At 47.0% G+C, this 23318-nt stretch overlaps 7 protein-coding genes across 7 annotated transcripts; 5 read left to right on the top strand and 2 right to left on the bottom strand. All coding sequences in view use genetic code 12, as the record gives it.

The window, feature by feature from the left end:
- Positions 1-338: 338 nt before the first annotated feature.
- On the top strand, positions 339-2282 carry CXQ85_003027 (TFIIH/NER complex subunit; the record flags this gene model as incomplete). Its single annotated transcript, XM_025486683.1, has 1 exon — positions 339-2282. The coding sequence occupies one exon, from the start codon at positions 339-341 to the stop codon at positions 2280-2282; it is 1944 nt and encodes a 647-aa protein (XP_025344233.1).
- A 142-nt stretch (positions 2283-2424) lies between these two features.
- On the top strand, positions 2425-3321 carry RPF1 (rRNA-binding ribosome biosynthesis protein; the record flags this gene model as incomplete). The annotated part of the gene is made up of 1 exon (XM_025486682.1): positions 2425-3321. The coding sequence occupies one exon, from the start codon at positions 2425-2427 to the stop codon at positions 3319-3321; it is 897 nt and encodes a 298-aa protein (XP_025344232.1).
- Positions 3322-3928: 607 nt separating this feature from the next.
- Positions 3929-7687, top strand: MSN5 (karyopherin; the record flags this gene model as incomplete). The annotated part of the gene is made up of 1 exon (XM_025486681.1): positions 3929-7687. One exon carries the CDS (start codon positions 3929-3931, stop codon positions 7685-7687), a length of 3759 nt encoding a protein of 1252 aa, XP_025344231.1.
- A 29-nt stretch (positions 7688-7716) lies between these two features.
- On the bottom strand, positions 7717-8711 carry CXQ85_003024 (uncharacterized protein; the record flags this gene model as incomplete). The annotated part of the gene is made up of 2 exons (XM_025486680.1): positions 7717-7753; positions 7783-8711. The coding sequence occupies 2 exons, from the start codon at positions 8709-8711 to the stop codon at positions 7717-7719; spliced, it is 966 nt and encodes a 321-aa protein (XP_025344230.1).
- A 2722-nt stretch (positions 8712-11433) lies between these two features.
- On the top strand, positions 11434-14424 carry PFK26 (Pfk26p; the record flags this gene model as incomplete). Its single annotated transcript, XM_025486679.1, has 1 exon — positions 11434-14424. The coding sequence occupies one exon, from the start codon at positions 11434-11436 to the stop codon at positions 14422-14424; it is 2991 nt and encodes a 996-aa protein (XP_025344229.1).
- Positions 14425-14981: 557 nt separating this feature from the next.
- On the top strand, positions 14982-17819 carry VAC7 (Vac7p; the record flags this gene model as incomplete). The annotated part of the gene is made up of 1 exon (XM_025486678.1): positions 14982-17819. One exon carries the CDS (start codon positions 14982-14984, stop codon positions 17817-17819), a length of 2838 nt encoding a protein of 945 aa, XP_025344228.1.
- An 80-nt stretch (positions 17820-17899) lies between these two features.
- CXQ85_003021 (uncharacterized protein) lies at positions 17900-19315 on the bottom strand (the record flags this gene model as incomplete). Its single annotated transcript, XM_025486677.1, has 1 exon — positions 17900-19315. One exon carries the CDS (start codon positions 19313-19315, stop codon positions 17900-17902), a length of 1416 nt encoding a protein of 471 aa, XP_025344227.1.
- Positions 19316-23318: the final 4003 nt, after the last annotated feature.

The raw sequence follows: 23318 nt of genomic DNA, 5'->3' as shown, positions 1-23318 counted from the left end.
ATAAAATAAGTGTCTTACTAATAACTGGAAAACTTAGTTTAAATTTCTTTTTTCATCTTCCAATGCCTCTTTGTATGGACCTTCTGGATGCCCATACTATAAGGCCTTCGCAGCCAACCATCTCTTCATTTCCACCCAGAGCCCCTAATACATAAGCAACATTAAAAATACTATATTAAAGCCTCCTTAAATCCAAACAGCAAACAAAATACCCATTTATCTCTTTAGGGCACCCGAATCACTGGCCTTTCATCTCCCTCTGGATGCCTCCTCCATACAGTACATCGACATCAACCTCACTAAGGCTTCTTCCTACTCCAACTACTACCTCCACATCCATGGCTACCGTTTCAGGCGCCTGCGTCATCTCGAAGGTCTCTGGCCTTGTCCAGATCCGTGAAGATACTGCCCCTTCAAAACTCATGTGGAAGGCTATCGATCAGGATAAGTCTTTGGAGATTCCATTGAATGCCCTTTCGAAACTTCAGACTACGCCTGAATCGTCTCCCAAGATGATCTTGAAGCTCTTCTACTCGGAGCCTCCAAGTACTGATATTAAGGATATCAGACTTACGTTTAATAACCGTCAGACGATGACGTCTGTGAAGGATGCTCTTCAAACCATCATTGCTCGTCAGAAGACCATCATCAAAGATAGCCCTGCGCCTGCTGAGGGCAAAGAAACAGCAACAGCATCGCCTGCTCCGGGTGAAAAGGACGCCACGTCTACGCCTGAAGGCACACCGGCGCCAGGGAACCCATTGGACTTCTCCAGCCCCAAGTCTTTATCTGATGCTAGTCTTTTGAAGAACCATAAGCTCCAGCAGAAGCTTTTATTAGAGGATAAGAACTTGCGGAATGTGTTTACACAGTCGGTGATCAAGTTTAAGCTTTCGCCGATGATGTTCTGGTCCAGTAGAATCAGCCAGCTACGAACATGTGCGTTGCAGATTTCCCAGCATAGAGGTCCTTACAATGTGCTTTCCACGATCAAGCCAGTTGCCACGTCTGATAACCAGGTGAATGTTAATGTCACGCGTGTGACCATTAACGAGATTTTTGACACTTATCCCATCATCAAGCGGGCTTTTGATGAGTTGGTGCCTTCCAAGCTTAACGAGGGTGAGTTCTGGTCTCGTTTTTTTAACTCGAAGCTTTTTAGACGTCTTCGAGGCGATAGAGTGAACACTCAGAATACCAGAGGCGATGTGGTTATCGATAAGTACCTTTACGACGATGGGGAGACTCCTGAAGAACCAGCTAAGAAGCAAAAGACTGATAAAATCAACACCAAGGAGAACTTCCAAGTGAACAAGTTCCTTGATCTTTTTGGAAACGAAGAGGATAATCCACAGAAGTTGGGTCTTCTGCCTGATTTCACGATGAAGTTCTCGGACGAAGGAGACGGCAACGAACCAGGAATCTCAGTGCAAAAGTCGAAGAGAGAAAACGAAATGGTCATTTTGATGAAGAACATGAATAAGCTTTCTAGCAAGATGGTTGAGATGAATTCGCTGAAGGCCAAGGCTACCGAGGATGCTGACACAGAAGTAAAGGAGCACGAACAAGAGCTCGACTTGAATGATTTGAACGAATCCGAAGATGTCCAATTTATTCAGCTTCATATTGACACAGATAAAGCACGCGGAGTCCAAAATCAGAGAGAGGCGACACCCGAGGAAGAGAAAGTTGAGAGTGCCGAGCTAGGCCTGTTCTTGACCACCAACATCTTCACCACATCTGCATCAGGCAACGATTTAAGTGAAACGTACAAAACCAAAACCAACGACATTGCAAAAGCTGCTACTGATATCACTGCACTTGTCAAGTACAACTTCCGTTCATTTAAATCTCTTCACAACCTCAAGGACGCCACAATGCCGCTTGGAGAAAAGCTTCTTCCTGAAGACGTCGTTCTGGAGCTCCTCACATACAACGTTACGATTGTGGAGTTCTTGCTGCATTTCTGGAACCTCTTCCTCAACACAGGAAACCCCAGTCAGCTCAAAAAGCTTTTTACGAACTTGCGAAGCTGCCAAAGCGCCCTTGACGCTCTTGAGCTGAAGATTTCAGGCATCATCAAAGAAAACGCCCATGTCAAAGACAACGAGAAGCTCCAGCTGAAGTTGTTGAAAGACCTAGAGAACTGTGTACTGCCACTCAAGAACAGTCTCCAGAAAGCGTGCACCGACTACATTGCAGCCGTGAAAGCGTCTCAAAAAGAAGCATCTACCGAAAGCGAAACCCCCAACGAAAACGGAAAACGTCCTTTGGAGACATAAACCTTGCTATTTTTGATCCCTCCAGGTAATCTCCCTTCTCGTCCTTAACTAGTATGGCTGCGAAAAGCCAGTACACAGTATTTTTGGTGATGCGAAGGGCATCGCGAAAGATTCAGAAAGCCAACTACCCAAGGGAAACAGCATGAGTTCACAGGAAACCACAGCGGAAACGTTGAAAAAAATCAAGAATAAGCATCGCAGGCAGAAGGTGTTTGCAGCGATCCAGCATGAGCGTGCTAAGGAGAGACACAAGGCACGTGCGTCCAGAGCCAAGGAGGAAAGAGAGAACCCTCAGTTAAAGGAGGAGAGATTGGCAGCTAATGTGCCTGAGACGATCGAGTCGAAGCGTGTGTACGACGAGACGATCTCGGCTGAGGTGGAGGGAGAAGATGAGTTCACGGAGCTCTTCAACAGAACACAGAAAGACCCTAAGGTGTTGATCACCACCAACGTCAACGCCAGAAAGGCAGCATACGAGTTTGCGGATATCATGATGGATTTCATTCCCAACGCTACTTTCGTCAAGAGAAAGAGAGAGTACCTGATGAAGGAAATGTCCCAGTTTTGCATCAACAGAGAGTACACTGATCTTATTGTGATCAATGAGGATAAGAAGAAGGTGAACGGTCTTACGTTTATCCATCTACCTGAAGGCCCCACCTTCTACTTCTCTGTTTCGTCTATGGTCGAGTCCAAGGGCATCAGAGGCCATGGAAGAGCCACCACGCATATCCCAGAGCTCATTTTGAACAACTTCAACACCCGTTTGGGTAAAACCGTGGGCCGTCTTTTCCAGGCGATTTTCCCCAAGCAGCCGGAAATCCAGGGCAGACAGGTCATCACGTTGCATAACCAGAGAGACTACATTTTCTTCAGAAGACACCGTTACTTGTTTAAAGAGAACGAGCGTGTGGGTCTCCAAGAGCTAGGCCCTCAGTTCACCTTGAAGCTCAGGCGGTTGCAAAAGGGCATCAAGGACGAGATCGAGTGGGAGCACAAACCAGACATGGAGAAGGACAAGAGAAAGTTCTACCTTTAGACCACGTTTTCTCCACTCCTATTCTACTTGCCTTGCCTTGCTGATTCTCCACTGGGTCAGCAAGTTGCCATTGCCATTTTTCAGAAAAAAAAAGGAAATCTTCTCGAAAGGCGACACCTAACCGCCCCAGCCATTGTTCTTCTTTCTACACGACAAGGGGCTGCGGCGAGGCTTGTAAAGTTGTTTTGTCAATGGTACCCACCCACTAAGGAAAGTCCTCCATTGAGCGGTATTTTTTTTTTTTTTTTTTTTTCGTTATTTTGTTGCACGGTTTTTTTGTTTGCCCAGGACACACCCGTGCCTCCCTCACCATCCCGCGAGGCGTGTAAGTGACCTTGAGGCACTTGATTAAAAAAGAAGCCCTATATAAGTAAAGGAAAGAAGCATAAAACATTGCACTTTGATCTGCTGGTCTTGTTAGAATAGCACGTATAGTCATTAAAAGACACGCCAATCGGAACGTCCCATTGTTCTTTTTTTCAGACCGTTTTCTCTACATTGGCAGCAATAGGTCTCTAAAAGACCCTCCCATCAGATAAGACACATCAGAAGCATCAGCAGTACCTGAAACTCCAAACAGATTCCCGGAAAAAGCGACCGAAATATCATGACGATGGACTCTTCTGGCGTCAAGCAGATTGTCCAGGCGTTGGAGGCGATCCACGAGCCTCGGTCAACGAATGCACAACGAAGAGAAGCCCAGGAGTTTTTAGAGGACATAAAACGCAACGACGAGGCGCCGTTTTGGGGGTTCCAGCTAGCATTGCCTGGCGAATGCGATAAGAATAGCATTGTACGCCATTTTGGGCTTCTGCTTCTTCAACATGTGGTGAGTAACAAGTTCCAGACGCTAGACAGAACCAAGGTGCTTACATTGAGGGAATGGATCGTCACGCTATGTAGCAAGACGACAGAGAATGATCCGCATTACTTGAAGGAGAAGGTGGCGTTTTTATGGGCTTCATTGGCCAAGCGTGTGTGGGGCAGCTGGCTCGTCAAGGGCGAAGACGTCAGCGAACGTCAAGGCTCGGGCTTTCTGAACGAGTATGAAGAGAAGAAGAAGACTGAAACACCGCTGGGGAGCCAAAGGCTGGCGTCAGAGCAAGATTTGGCTGACGGCTGGAGCTCAATGGATGCTGACTTGTGGGCCCTTTGGAACGAGAACCCACAGTGCAGAGAATTGTCTCTCGTTATCACCAGAACGTTATTCGAGGACATTTTCCTTCTAGACGATATTGTGGCCAGCAAGCGGTCTCCTATTTTGAACCAGCTCAGTGTTCTCATAGTGCATCCTTCTTCGGTTCTAGATCAGATGTACGAGCCAAACCCGAGAATATCGCCTTGCAAATACGTCAGCGAAGGTTGGTTCAGCCAATGGAGCAATTTCTTGCTCGAAGTCCTCTCCAACAACGATATCTCCTCCCATTCGGCCCAAGCATTTGTTCCTAAGATCCTCAGCACATTCAAAACATGTCTCCACTGGGTGCAGCCTTCTGTGTTGCGTGGAGAAAACATTCTCAATACTTTGATCAACATACTTACAGTGTCTGACGTGAAGATCAAGACCCTCGCTGTTGATTGCTTGCACATTCTATTCACCAGAGCATATCCTACGCTGGAAGACTTTGAATTCTTCGTGGGCAGCATCTTTACTGCTGAAGGCATCAAGAAGCTTTCTCAGTTTTATCATTCGCTCAAAGTGGATCCTGATGACATTGATGAACAAACCTATGCATTGCTTAAAAAGACCGTGGAGATGATAGTCTCCCTAAGCGAGTACCTCAACGTGCTGTTGCCGGCCAAAAACAGAGTAGACTGGGAGAAGGCCGATGTCAGTGAATACCTCCGTCTTATTCTCACAACCACGAGTCATCCAAGTTTGATTATATCTGGTCTTTCTTTGCAAATGTGGGTCACCACTCTACGTTTCGACGAACTTAGTTCCAAGGAACCCGTTCTCAATGTCTTGATGGACTTAATGGAGCTTGCTGCTAATCGAGTCATCAATTACGAATGGCTTGGTGAGGATGAGCCTTCCAAGAAGTTTCTTGAATTCGACTTTGACCTGGCCCTGGATTCATCTTCCTTTCTTTCAAACTACAAAAAGTTCAACGAAGACATTGTGCGTATTACTGTCTGCAAGAAGCCCGAAGAGGGTCTCAAGTGGTTGGAGAATAGGTTAGAAGGATTCTTTTCTTCTCAACTCGGAAACACCTGCATTAACCAATCCAAATTGGAGGAAAAGTCTGATCCCTTTAACTGGGGCTCAGCTCAGTTCAACATCATAGAGAACAGTATCAGAGGTGTATCAAGGTGGAGGATCTGGTATATTGGCGACGATTTCGAAGCCAAAAACAATAGACTTAATGGCCTTGTCGAGGATTTGGGAGAACGTTTATTGGCCATGCAATTAGCTTCGCCTCTACTTATAAGAAAACAGGTACAGACCATGGTTCAATTTGCTCCTTTACTCAAGGACGTGAGTCCCCTTATGTTCAAGGTTTTGGAAAAGATCTTGACTACGGCCACTTTCGAGTATCCACCTAATATCGATGACGAGGAGAAGGAGCTTATTCGTGATTTAAGAACTAGTTGTGGTACGGAACTTAATAGACTTGCCTACATCATGCCAGAGTCGCTCAAGAAGATCTTTTCGGAACTTGAGAATGTCATCTCCAACATCTTGGCATCCAACAAAGTTAGCAACCATGAAAATGTCGCTTTCAAGTCATTCCTTTTAGTCATTGCATCACGTTCTTCTATTGAAGACAAGGATGCTCTTTTCGCCAAAATTGTGGATCCAGACTTGATGGCCTGGTCTGCTCCTGAGACAGAAAAGGGGCTTTCTGATTTGCATTGGTTCATGGAAAGGTTGGGCATTGTTGAAATAGCTCTGTACTTCCAAAGGAGGAATATTACAGCCACGACGAATTTGCTTGAAGCTGAAATGGATGACGAAGGAAAAGCTCTCAAGAACAAGCTCAAGGAGCACTGGTCTTCCATATTCCCTATCCGTGCTACGCGTATCTTCATCCAGTATAGTATTGAGAAGCTCAGTCATGATTCTCCTGAGTACCAGGCATTGCTCAGACTTTGGAAGCCTCGAGTTACGCCTATCATTCCGCATGTCTTGCAACTTCTTGCCCAGATTCAAGCATACCACAACCCAGACAATTGGAAGGATTTGCCTGAGGCAGTCCAAGCGTTCTTGCGCTACAGTAAAATGGAAAGGTTTTGGCAACAGGGTGTGTCTATCCAGAGTAAGGAGATGTTCATTGAAGAAAGTGTCAAGGCAGCATTGACTTTGAGAGATTTTGCTGATAGTGTTGGCCACTTAGTGAGGTACACTAGAGAGTATGCGTTTTTAACTATTGGCTCGCTCTCTCACCTCGAAGACACTCTTTATGAAATCCCCAACATTGCCACTCAAATGTGGAACTCGTTGGCTGGCGATACCGTTGGCGTGACATTGCACAGTTGGAAGCATATGATCAACAGTTGTCTCAGAAGCGTTGTAAAGAACTGTCCAGTCAAGTACGTGGATGTGTTCATGGCAGAACTTTTACCGAAGGCTCTCTACGACATTGACAAGCTAATTGGCGACAAATGGGAAAAGGTTTACAACACTGGTCTCCAATTACAGGGCAATGAAGATGATGCTACACTTAGTGAAGAAATGATGGAAGAACATATGCTTAGGCAATTGACTGCCACGGTTGTTCGTTTCTTGATGGATATTATTCCACAGTTCAACGCCAAATCCATGAGCGATACACAATTTGCTTGCAAGAGATTGGTCACCACCAACAAGGAAGTTATGGGAGCGTTTTTGCAGATTTGTTGTCGTATCATTAGTCTTAAGGATACCAAGTGTTCTTTCAATACGATCCTTGTGGCTCGTAACATTCTTCCTGGTATTGTGCTCAAGGACGATGATGTGGATAAGTACCTTTGTGATGTGTTTATGCATTCTTTATTGAAGGTGTTGCTTGATGACTACTTTGTGGAAACGCATACTGAAGCCGCTACAGCACTCACGACGCTTTATTGTGCTTTGAGATCCAAGAACGACTATCCTGCTAGGGTGTTGATGGATACGTTACCAAATATAAGCTCGCTGCATGTTTCGAATTTTGAGAACCTTCTCGTGGGATCAAGATCATTGCGCCACCAGAGATTGGCATTGCTTGAGTTGGTCCGTATTTCCAAGTCAGACGGTGAATCTTCAGAAGATGCTGAGTTGAAATCAAGAAAGAAGCAACTTGAAATGGCGTCAATTACAAAAAAGAAGAAAAGTGCTAATGATATTATGAATGATCCGTTTACCGAAAACGGTGCGCTTAATAACCTCTTTGGCGAGGAGTAAACTATGTGGTGATTTTGACAATGGCTCTTTTAAGCAGCGAGTTTGGGACATCGTTGGTCTCGAATGCTAATGGTGGAGCAAGACGCAGAGTGAACTCTTTAAGTGACCCTCCTACGCCAAAGTAATAGGATTTTGCTGCTATGAGTGCAACTGAGCTTCTCTTGGTCATCAAGTCAACCAATAAGGTTATAAAGGTGGGCAAAGTGTCCAATGAATAAATGGTTTCAGACGAAAGAATGAAGTCTGGGTTGAATGGCTGGACGAGATCAGCGAATGCCAGACTCCAGGATCCAGAGATGCATTGGATATCTAGGTTTTGTTGATGAAGGGAGTCTGTGAATGCTTCGATAAGTTGAGCAGTCACTTGAAGCTCATCGTTCTTCATTGGAATATCTGGATCTTGAAGCTTAGCGAGTTCTTGGGGCTCAAGCGTGGATGCCCAATGGACTATAAGGTTTGGAACGGTGACCAATCGAAGGACCTCGAGGTTGAAATCACTCAAAAGAAGCGTCTTGTTGGAGACTTTCTTCTCAAACCACTTCATAAGGATAAAGCATGATGGCAAGGCTGATCCACACCCCAATTCGAGAATGGAGCTCTTGTTGCTGAACAATTGATCGTTCTCCTGGTTGGCAATTTCATCTACAAGGTCATAAGAACACTCCCACAGCTTGAACCCACCCTCATAGACGTTCTTTTGAAGATCTAGCTCTTCATCTGATCCAAGCAAGATTTTGTGTATCTTATTGGCTTCGCTATCGTTATCTTCCTCCATCATGCACTGGTGTTTCATGTCGAAAAGCTCGCGTCTATAGACGATGTTGCCGCCGGGAGTTGTGTAATTGTCGAAGGTGATTCTAACGTTGATGAGGGTATCTAGGATTGATTTTATGGAATGGAGCTTTGGAGGAACCTCCGAAGGAGCTGCAGTTGATGCGGCGGCCGAAGGCTTGGAGTCGACTGGAAGTGGCTCTAGCTCGTCGTCGGACACATCAGCCTGAGAGAAACCGAATGAAAAGGACATTTCTGGTGGTAGGAACGAAGTGTAGAAGTAGGTGATGCGATGGAGGTGAAGTGGAAAATAGGGTTCTGAGGCACGTGATGTATCACGTGATGTATCACGTGCACCACTTTCCTAAAAGCCCCAACCAATACCCCCTAATCCCCTTCTTCTTCCTTAAAAAAATATATATGGGCAAGCCCATTCGTATTTTCAGAGATCTTGTGTGTCCTCGTACAGCGGTTTACCACTTTTTGGCGATGGTGCTCAGGAGGTGTACATATCGAGACTCTTTAACCCATGAAGAGCTATCAAGTATGGAACAAACGACATATATTTCCTTTGATAATGACGATCGTAATAAATTAGCCTTGAACTCTAGTCTTATAAGAAAAAAGCGTGGTTTTAAGTGGTAGCGTGGTTGAAAAGTTAATAGAGGACCTTGAACGGGTCTTCTCAAGATACCGTCCTGTTCCAATTGTGTCTACGTTGCCAATTGGAGGAAGGCCCAGCTCCCAGTAAAGAGGAAATAGAGAGTAATTATGCCAACCTTTGGGTTTTTAGGTTTTTGGCTCGTGAGGGAAGAGAAGTGGTGGATGACGGTGGAGCTTCTGAGAAGGAAGAAGTAGACAGAAGTCAGTTAGAGGAAGGAGCCTCGTTTCTGGTTGAAAGGGGAGAATTTGACTGCTGCTATTTGCCTGGATTATTTTATTCTTGGTGGCCAAGGAACCTGTGACAGGGCCAGATCGGTATATGACTTGAATGGCTGGATGTCACAAACAGTACTATCTCTGTATTGGACTTCCTGTCATCTCAAGCAGGGTCTTACAAGTTTAAGTGTTCTAGGATTAGAACAAAGTCTTTGTCTGTAATCCTTATTCCCACTGACTGACCAATGAACAGAGGGCAGTGACATCATAGCCCAATAAGCTTTGCCAGGAGAAATTAAGCTTTAGCCCCTGGTGCAACGCAGGGACGATAAGCGAAGCCACTGGGCGTGTTTGAATTTGGAGATGGTGGGGAGAGAGCTTTTGGATTGACTTAACTGTGGCTTTAAGTTGGCTTTCTGTACCAATAAGGTCTTTAGATATGTAAGTGTGACAGTCTAAGGAGCATGACGATGATAAGATAAGATTAATAAGCTTTATGGCAACGGCTAAACGGAGCTGATCATGGTCGAATGTCAAAAAAAAGAAAAATGAACTTTAAAATGGTTGAAAGTTGATAGTGGAAGGTGGATGATGGAAGGTGGGTGATGGAAACAACTGGCTTAACATAGTCATCCATTGGAACGATCCATACACCACTTTCATCTTTCAGGCGTATCTTACCAAAGGAAGTCGGTCTATTTATTCATAAAAAAAGACAAAATGGTTGTTGAAATATGTCTCAATCATTGGCTTGCTGTCTTAGTCGATTCCTGATACTCTCCTTGACTATACCTTCCCCCAGAACTTGTCATCCAAAGACCCCAAAATGATGTCAATTGGGTTACATAAGTCCAACCAAGAACCCCCTGGTCATCTCATTCGTAAATGTTCTTTCCACCAGGAATTCCCCACCTGAGTCCAGATCAGGGAACTTCATCAGCCTCCATCAGCCACAACCAGCCCTTCTTCACTCCTCGGTTTCATAACCGGGCAGGCAATACCTAAAACAGGGGGAAGGTTGGAGAAGAAGAAGAGAAATAAATGAGTTCTTTAACGGCATTTCTGAAACTTCTAAGGAAGTCGAATATAAGGAGTTGGGTGCAAAACCTGCCTTTTCATGGCTCATTTAGCCCTTCCAGGATACCCAAAAACACCTAAAAACCACCAATTTCCAACCACTCCCCTCCCTTATTCCTCCCCAAATCAACCCCATCTTCACCTTCCAATTGACGTCTGTTTACGTTTTCAACCCTTCTATTGTCTCTTTCTAAGCGATGCACTACGACAATCCAGCCAAGGGAACTCCACATGACGGCTGGCCACGTGCAAAGGAGACCCGATGACCGTCCACGTGCTGGTCACACGTTTTTGGGTTTAAAAATGGTGTTTCCCCTCGAAACACGTTTTTACTTGGTTTGAAGGAGTTGGGGGTTGGAGGAGACTTTTTGGCTGCAAATGGTAGTATGGGGTGGGTGTGTACTGCACACAGGTATGCGTTATCGGGCCGGTGTGGTCCGCTATTCCCTTGCCAAATCAGCTTCCAGCACAAGCATAGCCTCCTCTCAGCGTAATTTGAAACCTGTCATCTTCTCTTGTTCCACTAAGGAAAGTGTAGGTGTGGCGCCAGGGGACCATTTTTTGGGCAAGTCGTGCTTATATGCAGTACGCAATAAAGTTCGGAGAGAAGTCCGAGATCAACGAAATCCCTCATTCATTGGGTCTCCCAATGGATGGAATTAGATGAATTTTTGATGGCATAGTCTAGGAGCAGTTCTGGTTTTAATGGTACTATTTTCATGGCTTTACTCCCCAAACTGACTGATTTGTGTTCCCTATTGGATCAGAAAGCCAGGTTTCGTCACCCGTCTTACCTGCAGGACATCGACACAAGATACTCAAAAATTTAGTCACTATCTATCTGAACAGAGGTTACCACATACTTATTCCAAACAAGCACCTATAAAACGGACCAATCACGCCCTCCAGCTTGCTTTTCAATACAGGTCCTGCTAAACGCATATAAATATCAAAACGAACCCCCAGCATTTTCATATAAACATAAAAAAGAAAAAAAAAAAAGAAGAAAAAGCTCCTACATGTCCCAAGGTCACGATAACAGTGCACTTGCTGAATTGATCAAACGAGAACGGGCGAACCTGATTTCGAACGCTGTTCTCCAGCATCTGAGACTGAAGGGGAAGCGTGTGGCGTTCGACGAGAATGGCAATCTTGTGGTTCAGCCCATGCGGTTTGATGACGAGTTGCTGTCGAGTCACGGCGGCAGAGATGGCCATCTGAACAATAACTCGAACTCGCTGTCTGGCTCGCTGGGTCAGGATTCACGAGATTCGTCTTTGGAGAACTCAGACGAAGAGGATGCTGATGATGAGGGAGGTGATGAGGAGAATGAGAATTACGATAAAGACGGGCCCAAGTCTTCGCTGAAGTCTGGTGGCAAGGATAGGTTGGATGTGCCGGGAGGAAGGTCGCTGCGCCATTCTCAGCTGGCGCTTCTGGCTGCCAATTTGCTGGCGTTGAAGAGGTTTCGGTCATATCCGCATTCGTCCACATCCATGGGCGAGTCCCAGCTGCTTGAAGGGGCGTACTTTTCCCATCAGAACTCACAGTTTAATCTTCCTGAGTTCAACAAAAGACCTCTTACAGATACTCCAATCGTCTCGGGCGTGGCGTCGCCAGAAACCAGAGAACAGAGCGAAAGCGAAAGCGAAGACGTTCTGGCCAAAGAAGATAAAAAGCATCCCAAGAATATCTCCCACTTGAGCTTGGCTGATTTAAATGCTGTTTCTGCAGCTGTCGTTGATGCCCTGCGTCCGCTGAGTGGTTCCATATCGCCAAAGTCCACCGCTCGTGGTGTCAAAACACAGCATATTCCTCCGCTAGATTCCAAGGACACCGCCCAGGCGCCACCTGCTCCAGCAGACCCTCAAATCAAACCAGACTTCACTGTCGATCCTGTTGAGCAGGACAAACAGCATGCCCAAGCCGATAAACAACGCAAAGAAAAAAGCATAGAAAAGAAAAAGAAAAAGGCTGACGCCAAGATCCTCGCCGAAATCAAAGAAAACCTTCTTCAAGATATCCCTCCAGAACTCCAGCATCAATTCGAAAAGTCTCCATCCTTGGAACAACTAAAGAGCGTGCTTCTCCTGAGTCCATTCCATAAACTGAAAAAAGCATATACCCTTAATATCCCTGGTCAGACGTCGTCCAAGACTTCTCCTGACGGTCGCATTGCTTCTGTTGATGTTGGCTCCAAGTTGGTCATTGTCATGGTTGGTCTTCCCGCCAGAGGTAAATCCTACATCACCAATAAGCTTACACGGTACTTGAACTGGCTTCAACACGACTGCAGAGTTTTCAATGTGGGAAACACCAGAAGAATGGATAAAGAGAATGTTCTAGGTCCAGCGCAGAAGCCTTTGCCTGATACGAATACTCCACTGCCTCACACTGGTAGGTCGCCTGAAACCAAGCCTTCTGCATCTCATATGGCTGATTTCTTCAATCCAGAAAATAAAGCATCAAACGACCTTCGTGAAAAGTGGGCTATGGATACTCTAGATAACTTGCTTAATTGGGTCCTTGACGGTCCTGGCTCGGTGGGTATTTTAGATGCCACTAACTCCACCAAAAAGAGAAGAATCAAGGTCCTTAAGAGAATCCAGGAAAGGTCCAAGGGCGAGCTTAAGGTTCTTTTTATGGAGAGCATTTGTTCGGATCCAGCTATTCTTGACACAAACATCAGACTCAAGCTTTCTGGACCTGATTATAAGGATATGGATCCCGAAGTGGCCCTCAAGGACTTTGTGGGTAGATTGAAGAATTACGAAAGAGCATACGAAACGATTGACGAATCAGAGGAGGAAATTGAAGGGTTCCAGTACATTAAGATGATTGACGTGGGAAAGAAGGTTGTCAGTTTCAACGTCCAGGGCTTCTTGGCGTCCCAAACTGTGTACTTCTTGTTGAACTTCAACTTGTGTGAAAGACAAATCTGGCTTACACGTCATGGTGAGAGTACAGATAATCTTAGTGGTCGTATTGGTGGAGATGCGTCTCTTACCAAGCGTGGTCAGCACTTCTCCAAGACCCTTACTCGTTTCTTGAACTACCAGCGTAAGGAATTCAGAAAGAAGCAGCTCGAAAAGTTCTCTTCTCGTCTTGAGTTGCGTTTCAACGAGTTGGTTGACACCAAGAAGGGCACCAAGAACGGAAACGGTAAAGACAAGAAGACCAAGGTGGGCCATATCCCTACAGAACCAAGTTTCTGTGTTTGGACATCGATGTTGATCCGTGCCGTTGAAACAGGAAGCTACTTTGACGAACTGGCGTATCATATCAAGGCCATGAGAATGTTGAACGAGCTCGGTGGAGGTAAATTCGAAGGCATGACCTACGACGAGATCAAGAACAACTACCCTAAGGAGTTTGAAGGAAGAATCAAGAACAAGCTCACCTATAGGTACCCCGGCGTGGGCGGAGAGTCTTACCTTGATGTGCTTGTGCGTTTGCGTCCAGTGATCAACGAGATTGAAAGAACCACTGACCATCTTTTGATTCTTTCTCACCGTGTGGTGTTGCGTGTTCTTCTTGCGTACTTCCTCAACTTGGATAAGTCATCTATTGTTGATTTGGATGTGCCTTTGCATACTCTCTACTGTCTTGAGCTGAAGCCTTATGGTACTGAGTACGCCATGTACGAGTACGACGAGCAAGCTGACTGGTTTAAGAAGGTTGAGCCTGAACACCAGAAGAACGTCAGAGAAGTGGGTGTTAATTTCCGTGAAAGGAAGTACTCTGTCATTCCTACCGCTCCTCCAAGTTCCAGCAACCAAAGAAGAACAACTGTTGCGAGAACTCGAGATGGTAAAGAGATTGGTATTCCTCCTCCCAAGGCTCCAGGCGGTACTTCTCTTCGAAAGAGTATCAGTCTTGGCGGTGGAGAAGGTACAAATGAACCACAAGTGCCTACTCCATTTACAGAAGGTGTGAGGGTGAACTCGTCGAGCTCGAGGAAACTCGCTGATTTGAATAAGATGAGGAAACCCGGCGCCAGCAAGACCTAGACGATGGGTTGATGTTGATGTTGGTGGAAAATGTCATTTCACGGTGAATTTTCACTGTAACAGTCAACCAGTCCAAACCTGAAAATGGATACCTTTGAAAGCTAACCAACCAGGCATCGTCCAATCAGGAACCGCCATCATTCCACCAGCAGCCTACCCTCCATTTGTCCCTTCCTGCTGTCTCTTCACGTCTTCTACTTCTGTGGAGAATGGCTGCGAAACGCGATATACGTCTGAATCCATGAATTACGAAACCGCCTGGCCTCGAGCCTGGCTCCGTACGCCCGGTTACAAAAACCACCGTACCTCGACATTCTCTTGTGACTGCCTCTAAAATCTCTAAAAAAAAGACTGACTCCTTAAAGTTTCCTTGGAAAACGAAGCCTGTTACCGTTTGGTACCCAAAACACCCGTGCACCACAGCGCCCCACCCCCACCACATCAATCTAGAACCGCAAGACATAAAGCTTAAAACACCATCCAGACCAAAGCGATATAAAACGGAAAAAACCCACTTTATTCCGTCGCCAACAAGCGCAGTCTGTGTCCAACAAGTCATGTCTACGGAAAAACCGCTGTCTTCGAGAAATCCTAGGCGTCTTTCCATCACCATCCCTCAGAACCAGGGGCCTGGCGCTGCTGGAGAGACTGGTACCAGCAAAGCCGAGACGAAGGGCAAGGGGACCGTGGAGAGGGTGGATTCGGGTCCTACGCTGGCGTTTCCAGGCAATTCGGTGGTTTCCACGCCTCTGGGCCAGCAGGGACAAGCAGTTTCCAGCTTTCCCCAGCCTTCTACGGGCTCTGGGGCCCAAACTAGCACAGGGACGGGGTCTCTGGCGAATCAGAGCTCTGCTAGCGTTGCAGAGGGGCCTAGTGTTATAAATAAACAGCTTTTGTCGAAGTTGAACAAGTCTTTGAAGGAAAAGCAGAGGATTATCAATAATAAGACAGATTCTAGAAACCCTGCGTTGATACAAGATATCGTTACTACATCGCCGCTGCACGCGACGTTTCCGAATAATGTGAGCTCGGAGAAGGCCGAGAAGGGTGAAAAGAGTGAAGAAAAGGGTGCTGAGGCTGCTGGAGGTGCTGAACGGCTGGAGACTGGTCCTCTGGATGAACATCTACATCCACACGGGCATAGCCGAACAGAAACGCCGCTTTCTACGCTTCCACCGGTTAACAGTGGTGCTAAACCTGAAAACGAAGGCTCCAGCAAGGCGAAAAAGAGAATATCTAAACAAAACTCTACACGAACAGACTTCTTTGCTGCTAAACTAGCGTCTGCGGTAGACGACGTGGACACTTCAGATAGTGACGAAACGTTCGTTTACGAAAACAGCAATAACGACTTTGACGCCAATGCTAACGCCAATAATCAGACCAGTGGAGGTGTGGCAGGTCCTGCTATTCTACATCCAGACGACAATGCAGACATCAACAAGCCTCCTGGCGGGATTTCTCTTGTTCACGACAACATCAGCGCTGCAGCCAGCATGCGGAACCCTACGCCTCTTGATTCTGTCGCTCACAGTCCAGCAGTGGAACTCAGGAAAGAGCTAGGCGACGAAAGCCATCATAATCACCAACAACAGCCCCAGCATGGCCAGTTGCCTCCACATCCACATCCACGTGCTGAATCGATTCATTCCGTGCAATCGTCCAAATGGAACCTCAGAAGCACGGTGGGCACTTCTTCTAATACTACTCCTCCTTCAACAACTGCCCTTCGTGGACAGCCTCAACAACCTAATGTGATGGCCGTTTACGGGTCGGGATCGGGCTCTGGCTCCGGTTCTGGCTCTGACGCCCATCTGTTTGCTAATCCATACATCGATCAAAACAAGCCTACTACGTTTAAAGGGCCCAGGAAATCCAGTTCTCATTCGTTGATCAACCCTGACGCTCACAAAGTTAATAATCTCAATCCTTCGCCACGGTACGCTGCTTCCAACCAGAATTTTGGCCTGTCGTTGAACTCTCCAGTGGCTCCAAGCGTTAATGAAGGGTCACACGACGGAAGGTACTCTTTTGAGGATGATGGAATCACAGGCGACGAAGTTTCTTACCAAGGCGATGCTGTACTGGTTTGCACCGATTTCAACAACACAGCAACGCAGAGCTCTGAACAGCCCAAGCACGACGATCATTTGAACATACACAGCAGAAGCTCAGACCGAAACCAGAGATCGTCTACCACTTCACTGAAACTCAGATCTACAACGTCAAAGTTGTTCGACAAGAAAGGCGCCCAGCCCAGGCGTTATAGTATCATTCCTGACGACATTGACATTGAAGATTTTGACGATGACCTAATTTATTACGACAACAACAACATTCGTTTCCCTTACAATAGCCAGAACGGCAGCCAACTCAACGACACGGCGTCGTTGCTCAATAATAATCACCACAGAATGACGCACTACCGTTCCATGAACTTGGGCCAGCCCAGTGCTCGTCAGCAACAATTCAATAATAAGCGGTATTCGTCGATGGGGTTCCCTTCGCCGCAAGCTCAGAATGGCAGAGGTGCTCCTTCTCAGGGCAGCAACATTTATCCTTTCCCTTATCAGGACCAGAAATACTACTTTGATCCAGAGAACTACGACGAAGAAGCTAATATGGAGAGCCCTGATGAAGTCCATGCTAAATCGATCTTCGCTGGCCGCAACAACAAGCTTTCTCCAAGCAACACGTATTTCAGACTACCCAGAAAGGTTTCCAACGATAGCATGTCGGGAGGCCGTGTGAGATGCTTGAAGAGTTTCGTATACACCATGGTGAGTATCTTGTTGATTCTTGCCATTGGGTTCGTTCTGGGCTTCCTTCTTGCATCTACCAAGGACCTTTCCAACCTCTCGATTGTGGGCGTGGAGGATGCGCTTGTCAGCCAGGACGAGTTGCTTTTCCGTGTTGTTGTGGAGGCGCTCAACCCTGGATGGTTTACGATATCTATAGAAGACGTTGAGATTGACATTTTTGCTAAGAGTGGCTACGTCGAAGACCCCCAGCCGCCGGGCACCATGAAGGACAATACCGTCGAAACCGTTCTTCTCGGCAGCGTGACGAGCTTTGAGTCTGTTTTGGATTTCCAAGGCAGTTTCTTTCAGCGAGATTATCAACAACAATCTGGAGAAATCAAGTTGTTGGCGCCAGGACGGAATCTCACAGGAAGTATAGAGTCAGCTCTTTTAATGAAAGGCCTGGCCGGCGGGTTTGACGAGACGGATACGCCCGATAACTCTGAAAAATGGGAAGTGATACGAAAACACCCGTTTGATCTAATCCTACGAGGCGTGTTGAAGTATAAATTGCCCTTGTCGAACACGGAAAAGTCAGCCACGGTTAATAAGGTCAGCTACGTTGACCCGGACGGCTCGGAGGGTTTCTACTAATAATGGGAATATGCAAAGATAATACTACGAGCTACGTGCTTTACAGCTGTAGGTCACAAAAGATGAAGGCACCTTTCTACTTAGTTGAAGATCCTGGTGTGAAGTTCACCGAAACCAGGTGCAAATCTGGGTTTAAGCCAGACTTTGAACTCTCGAGGTTCAAACGAGGTTGCTGAGGGACACAGGTTGGCTTTGAAAGGGTCCATTTCCATCTCGTCGGCTGGGTTTAATGGTCGTTTCACGTGGAACACAAGAACGGTTCGACAGAGCAAGACATAGAACTCTTTGATTGCCAAAGCGATGCCTGAACACTTTCTGGACCCGGCGCCAAAGCCAAAATGACGTAATTTGGTTTCATCAACAATCTGGTACTTTTCGTCGATCCAGCGTTCTGGAATGAACTGGTACGGTTCTTTGAACACCTCTTCGTCGTGGTCTGCAGCAAATGCGTTCATGAGCAAAATCGTGCCCTTTGGGATAACCATGCCGTTGAAAAGCACCTTCCTGGTGGTTTCCCTGGGCAAAGATAACGGAAGAACGGTGAAAAACCGCATGGTTTCGTGAATAAGTGCTAGGGCGTAGACGGACCGGTTTTCACGAGCCACGCCCCTCCAGGCCGCCAGCGACGAGCCATAAATACCCATGAGGTCATGGAAAAGCCGGTTTTGCATTTTGTACCCTTCTGGCGTCGCCAAATGGCCCATGAGATGGTCATAACTCAATGCTATGTTGTCCAAACCAGCACTCACCATGGTAAGACAAATACTACGGATTTCGCTGACAGAAAGCTTGCTGGGCCCAGCAGCAACTCGTCCAAGAAGACAAGAAACGGCGTCCGGGTTGTTTTTCCGGAAATTCATCTCGAAAGCTCGGAAAAACAGGTCCATATACTTATCTCTGGATTTTGCAGCCACTTCAGCTTTTGTCGAAACCGCCAACCGCCGAACCAACGGGATATAGTCCTGGTAGTTGGCAAGCGGCAGCCGAAGCCGTATGATCTTGTTTTCGGTCTCTGCAACGGTATCTGCCAACTTAGCATGCTTTCCATAAGCATCCAAGCGGATTCCATAAGTATACTGAAGTGCACAGCCTAAGACGAAGTACTGGGCGTGGCGAAGAAGCGACCAGTCGTCCAACGGCGTTCTCGAACCAAACCTGGCCATACTCTTCCTTAGAAGGTGCCGAACAACCCGTTTCGAGTGGTTATCGATGATATCTGAAGCCCAAACCAGGCCTACTATTCCTGGAGAAAGCTGCTTTCCAATACACTTCTTTTTACGCTGGCAAGAAGCGCCAGCGGGTGTTGAGCCCACTGTGAAGCCCTGAGTTGCCGAAACGATATTGTGGAAAGTATGAAACACCGGTCTGGAGCTTGTTGCTTGAGAATGACGAAGCCAGAGTTCACTCACTTGTTGATGAGAGTTCACCACAAGCACCGGCGTGATTCCAAGCCTGATCACGAAACACGAACGGCGGTACTTTTCAGCCCACGCCATGAACTGTCTGGCTGGGTTGTTCTGGACGAGAAAGGCGTGGCCTACAAATGGGTAGGTTGGAAGGTGGAAAGCGCCTGGAACGCATTGGCGGGTGTTGAGGTACCAGGCGACGCCGAGGAGGCCAGCAAAGAGGAGGAGCGTTAGCAAAATGTATGTTAGCATGGAAGGGAGGGTGAAGGAGTGGTAGAAGTGGTGGAAGTGATGTTGGATCGAAAGTCGCTTTTGTGTTGGAGAGGTGTTTTGGAAGATGTGATGGGGAGAAGTGGTGGACGGGAAGAAATGGACATTCTGGTGAATTTGGAATGTTTTCTGCGTTTTCTGTTCATTCTCTGCTTCTCTTGACTCTGCTGGGTCGTTTGTTGATGGTGTTGGTGGAAATGGCTGCAAAAGTGGTATAAAGGTGGATTTCTGGTTTTGGCTGTGAAGGCTCCTGGAAATGAATGGAGGGGGGCAGTAAGGCTTCCCGAGTAGATGTATAATAGAAATTTCAAAAGGAAAATTTGGTTTTGTAGGTTGGCGTTGGTTGTTGGTGGTCTTTTAAGTGAGGATCGATTGACAGAAGTGTTTCACCTGGATGTCTATTTTGAAGGAAGTAGACAAGAAAAGTCGTCAAGATAATAAATATTTGTGTATTAGAGCACTTTGGGTGTTCCTTTTTCCATTCTGGTGACGTTGATTGGAAGGTTTTCTGGTTGTTGGTTGAACAGGAAGTGACTTCTGAAGGTGTCACCAAAATCCACTATTTTACCTAAAAGAGGTACATAAAGAGCATCAGATGAGTTAAAGGGCACTCTAGGAACGGTTGGGTAGTTTTCTGGATCATTTTGACTTCTTTGACCTTCAGTTACTGTACCTCTTCAACTCACTCTATGTCCATTTCCAGATGACACTGTAAACTTTCAAAGCCCAGTCAACTGGAAAACCTAAATTTTCCAGGAACTTCAAAGACCCAAAGTATCAATTATAGATCACTTAAACCACTCTTTTAAACCCTCCTGATGCCTTATCTCTACCACTTTCCTCCCCAACCGACCACTTCAACTACATCCTCCAAAGTCAGCCAACGTCGATCTCTGAACCCTCCAAAGCCCCAACCTCATTCTTCTAGACAAGTTTCAGACATTCTGATCTTTGTGATCTTCGGGCAGCGGCTGGGGCGTTGACGAGGAGGTACTTGGGTTCTGGCGGGAGCCGAAAACGGTGAACCGCTCGACGAGAAGGAAGTGGCTAATGGGGGAAGAAAAAAATAGGTTTGGTTGTTTTTGGGGGATCAGGGAAGTTGGAGGTGGCTTTTTGGACGTTGTAAGGTGAAGTTGGGCACTGGTGGTGGCTTCTTTTCGTGGAAAGTGGTTGTTCTGGAACACCCAAAGGTGGAAGGGACGATTTGAAGGAAAAGTGGTAGAAAACGGGCTCATTTTGGTCTCTTAAAATTCAAGATGCCTCCAGAACCAACTTCTTGTCTTTTCCTTCAATTCACCTGACGTTTTGCTGCTTCTTTGTTTATGCCTCTCAGAAGGTGATACTCTGCCAAAAGACAAGTAGTACGAAGAAACACCAACCAGAAACCACAAAATTCCCATCAAAATCTCTTCCCTGACGGTCCCCCAAGCCAAGCATTTCCTTTACTCCACCTTTCCAGCTTCCTCGGATGAGTTGTAGTTATGAAACATGAAACACCTCCAGCAACCACCAAACCTCCACCAAATCACCAAAAACGGCATTTCCAACCAACCAAAAGCCCTAAAGTCAATTGTCTACGTCCCCTAGAACCATAAAAATCCCTTCTTGACTTCACAACGACCCGCCTCCCCCTCCTACACTGCCTCTTCCTTCTACAACCATACTCTGTCTACACCTCCACCAACTTCCACCAAATCCACCCAACCCACCTCCAATTCCTCCAATTACCAACCCCACTCCCCCCACATCCCCCAATGGCCCCAATGTCCCCAATGTCCCCCAACATTCCCATTTCTCCACCATTTCTCCACCCTTTCCTTATCGCTGCACCTGGCAATCGTCACCTTCCCAACTTCCCCAAATGCTCCACAAACCCAGCCAAAAAAAACTGCAGGGTCCGCCAATTCCCCAACCTCTCCGTGCCCACTTCCTCGGGAATCCTTCGCTGGCGTAGCCGAAGGCTTGGTTCCACAGCCTCGTCAACTACTCCACCTTCAATTCTGACTCTTACTACCTCTGGGACCCTCGGAAACAGCACTGTTTTCGGCCACGGGGCACTGCTGTATTTTCTTTTTCTTGTATTTTATGCTTTTTAGAACCTGCAAGGCCAAACTTCACAAGCTGGTGCTTCTGACGTACGGCGGATGCAACGTTGCTCAAAATCGACTTCCCTCACTGAGTTACTCAAAAACTATGGCGCCAAGGGATCTGACGCTTTGCCCAAGGCCCAGTTGCTCAAAGACGAGGTGTCGTGGATGAATTGGCGGTGGGTTTGGATTCACAAAACCAAACATCAGTCGATATTTATGTCTGGTTTGTTTTTTCGTTGTTTCGTGAAGTTGATGGCCAAGGCTTGGCTGGTTGCTTGGTTAGAAGCTGCAGCCGGGTACGAAATGAGCGTTTCCCCGGAAGTAGTAGTGGTTAGCGGCTACTGGGTCGATTAGGTTGGAGATGCAAGGCTAAAATGCTGATAATGCAGAGGTTCAAGGGTAAACATCGTGGGAGGGCCAGGGCTTCGTGGAAGGGTAGGTTGGAGCGGTCGTCATGGGCCATGCGCCAGACCGCCGTGCGCCAAATACGGGCGGTTTTAGCGAATATCGAACATGCTTATGGTTAGAGGCCCCCGGATTAATTAGCCGGGGAGAGCTGGTCAGCCGCACCGAGAATACCCGTGGGCAGAGGGATGGGAAGGGATGGGAAGGGAGTGTTGATGAAGGGAGGAGCTTCAAGGGATGCCTAGGTAGCCCCTAGAGTTTTCTGGCTGTCAGCTCGTGCTAAATTGGAACCCCTGGAACGAGCCGGAGAAGTTGCCTATTTGGGAAAACGTGCGTCACGTCATAGTTTATCCATGGGAGGTTTATCCGCCAGCGTGCATGTGAGGGAAGGTTTTCACGAGATTGCCACGAAACCCGACCCAAGCCCGGGTTGCCTGGGAAAAGAGGACAAAACCAGCCCTCTCTTCCCGGCGGGGACTCTCATGCCAGGGATACGAAAGTTGCTCATCTGCGTGTTCGTTGAGAGCTCAAAAACGAATTTCCAGCACCCTGGGCTAAAGCAGAGCTAAATGTAAACCTAAACATAACCTATTCCAGTCTTATGCATCCCCCTCGAAGGATCCAATTGAAACTGGAGCCGGCGGCGGGTCCACAACTGTGGAAACTGCAATGCTGGAACAAGACCATCGAGATCATGCAGAGCACTTAATTCTTTTTCAAGGGAAACTTGGCCAGAAGCTCCAGGGGCTAAGCTAGAAGGCCCCCTTGGCCCCTTGGGTGACAATACCAACAGGGTAGGGCGGTTGATGGTGTTGTATGGATGGATAAGTGGATGGATAGGTTGATTGAGCCGCATGGGTCTAGAGCGGGTATTGTTCCCGGGTAAAAGAACCTTATTGTGTTTTTTCGGAGATCCTAGGATACGACGGGTATGCGTGGCGATGCTGGAACGGATAATGGAGAGATTAAGGGAGACAGGGAGGGGCCGGGAGGGTTCGGGATGTGGCTGGCTAGAGATTAGAGAGCTGTGTGTGGCGTCACGTGATACTTGACCGGAAGTCGACTTAACCTTCCAGACGCATGCGGCAGTCAAAAATGTCTCGCGGATTAACTACGCCAGATCGTTCCAGATAAGACTCGATAGTTTACTTAGTTATTTTAATTAGTACGATCAAACTAAATGTGTAGACTAGGGCCATGTTGATCGCTGGGCCCATCCAGATTTGCATTGGTTGGGGAAAAGCGCAAAATAATGTGTCAAACGTCATTTCACCGTCTCGGGCACCACAACCATCACTGAAACGAGGAGGGGCGGCAGCAACAAGGCC

This window comes from Candidozyma haemuli (genome assembly GCF_002926055.2).
Source record: "Candidozyma haemuli strain B11899 chromosome Unknown D_2014730914, whole genome shotgun sequence".
In the NCBI taxonomy this organism is placed as follows: Eukaryota; Fungi; Ascomycota; class Pichiomycetes; order Serinales; family Metschnikowiaceae; genus Candidozyma; species Candidozyma haemuli.
Note: the sequence above shows the minus strand (reverse complement) of the source record. Positions and strands in the feature narration are given on the sequence as shown.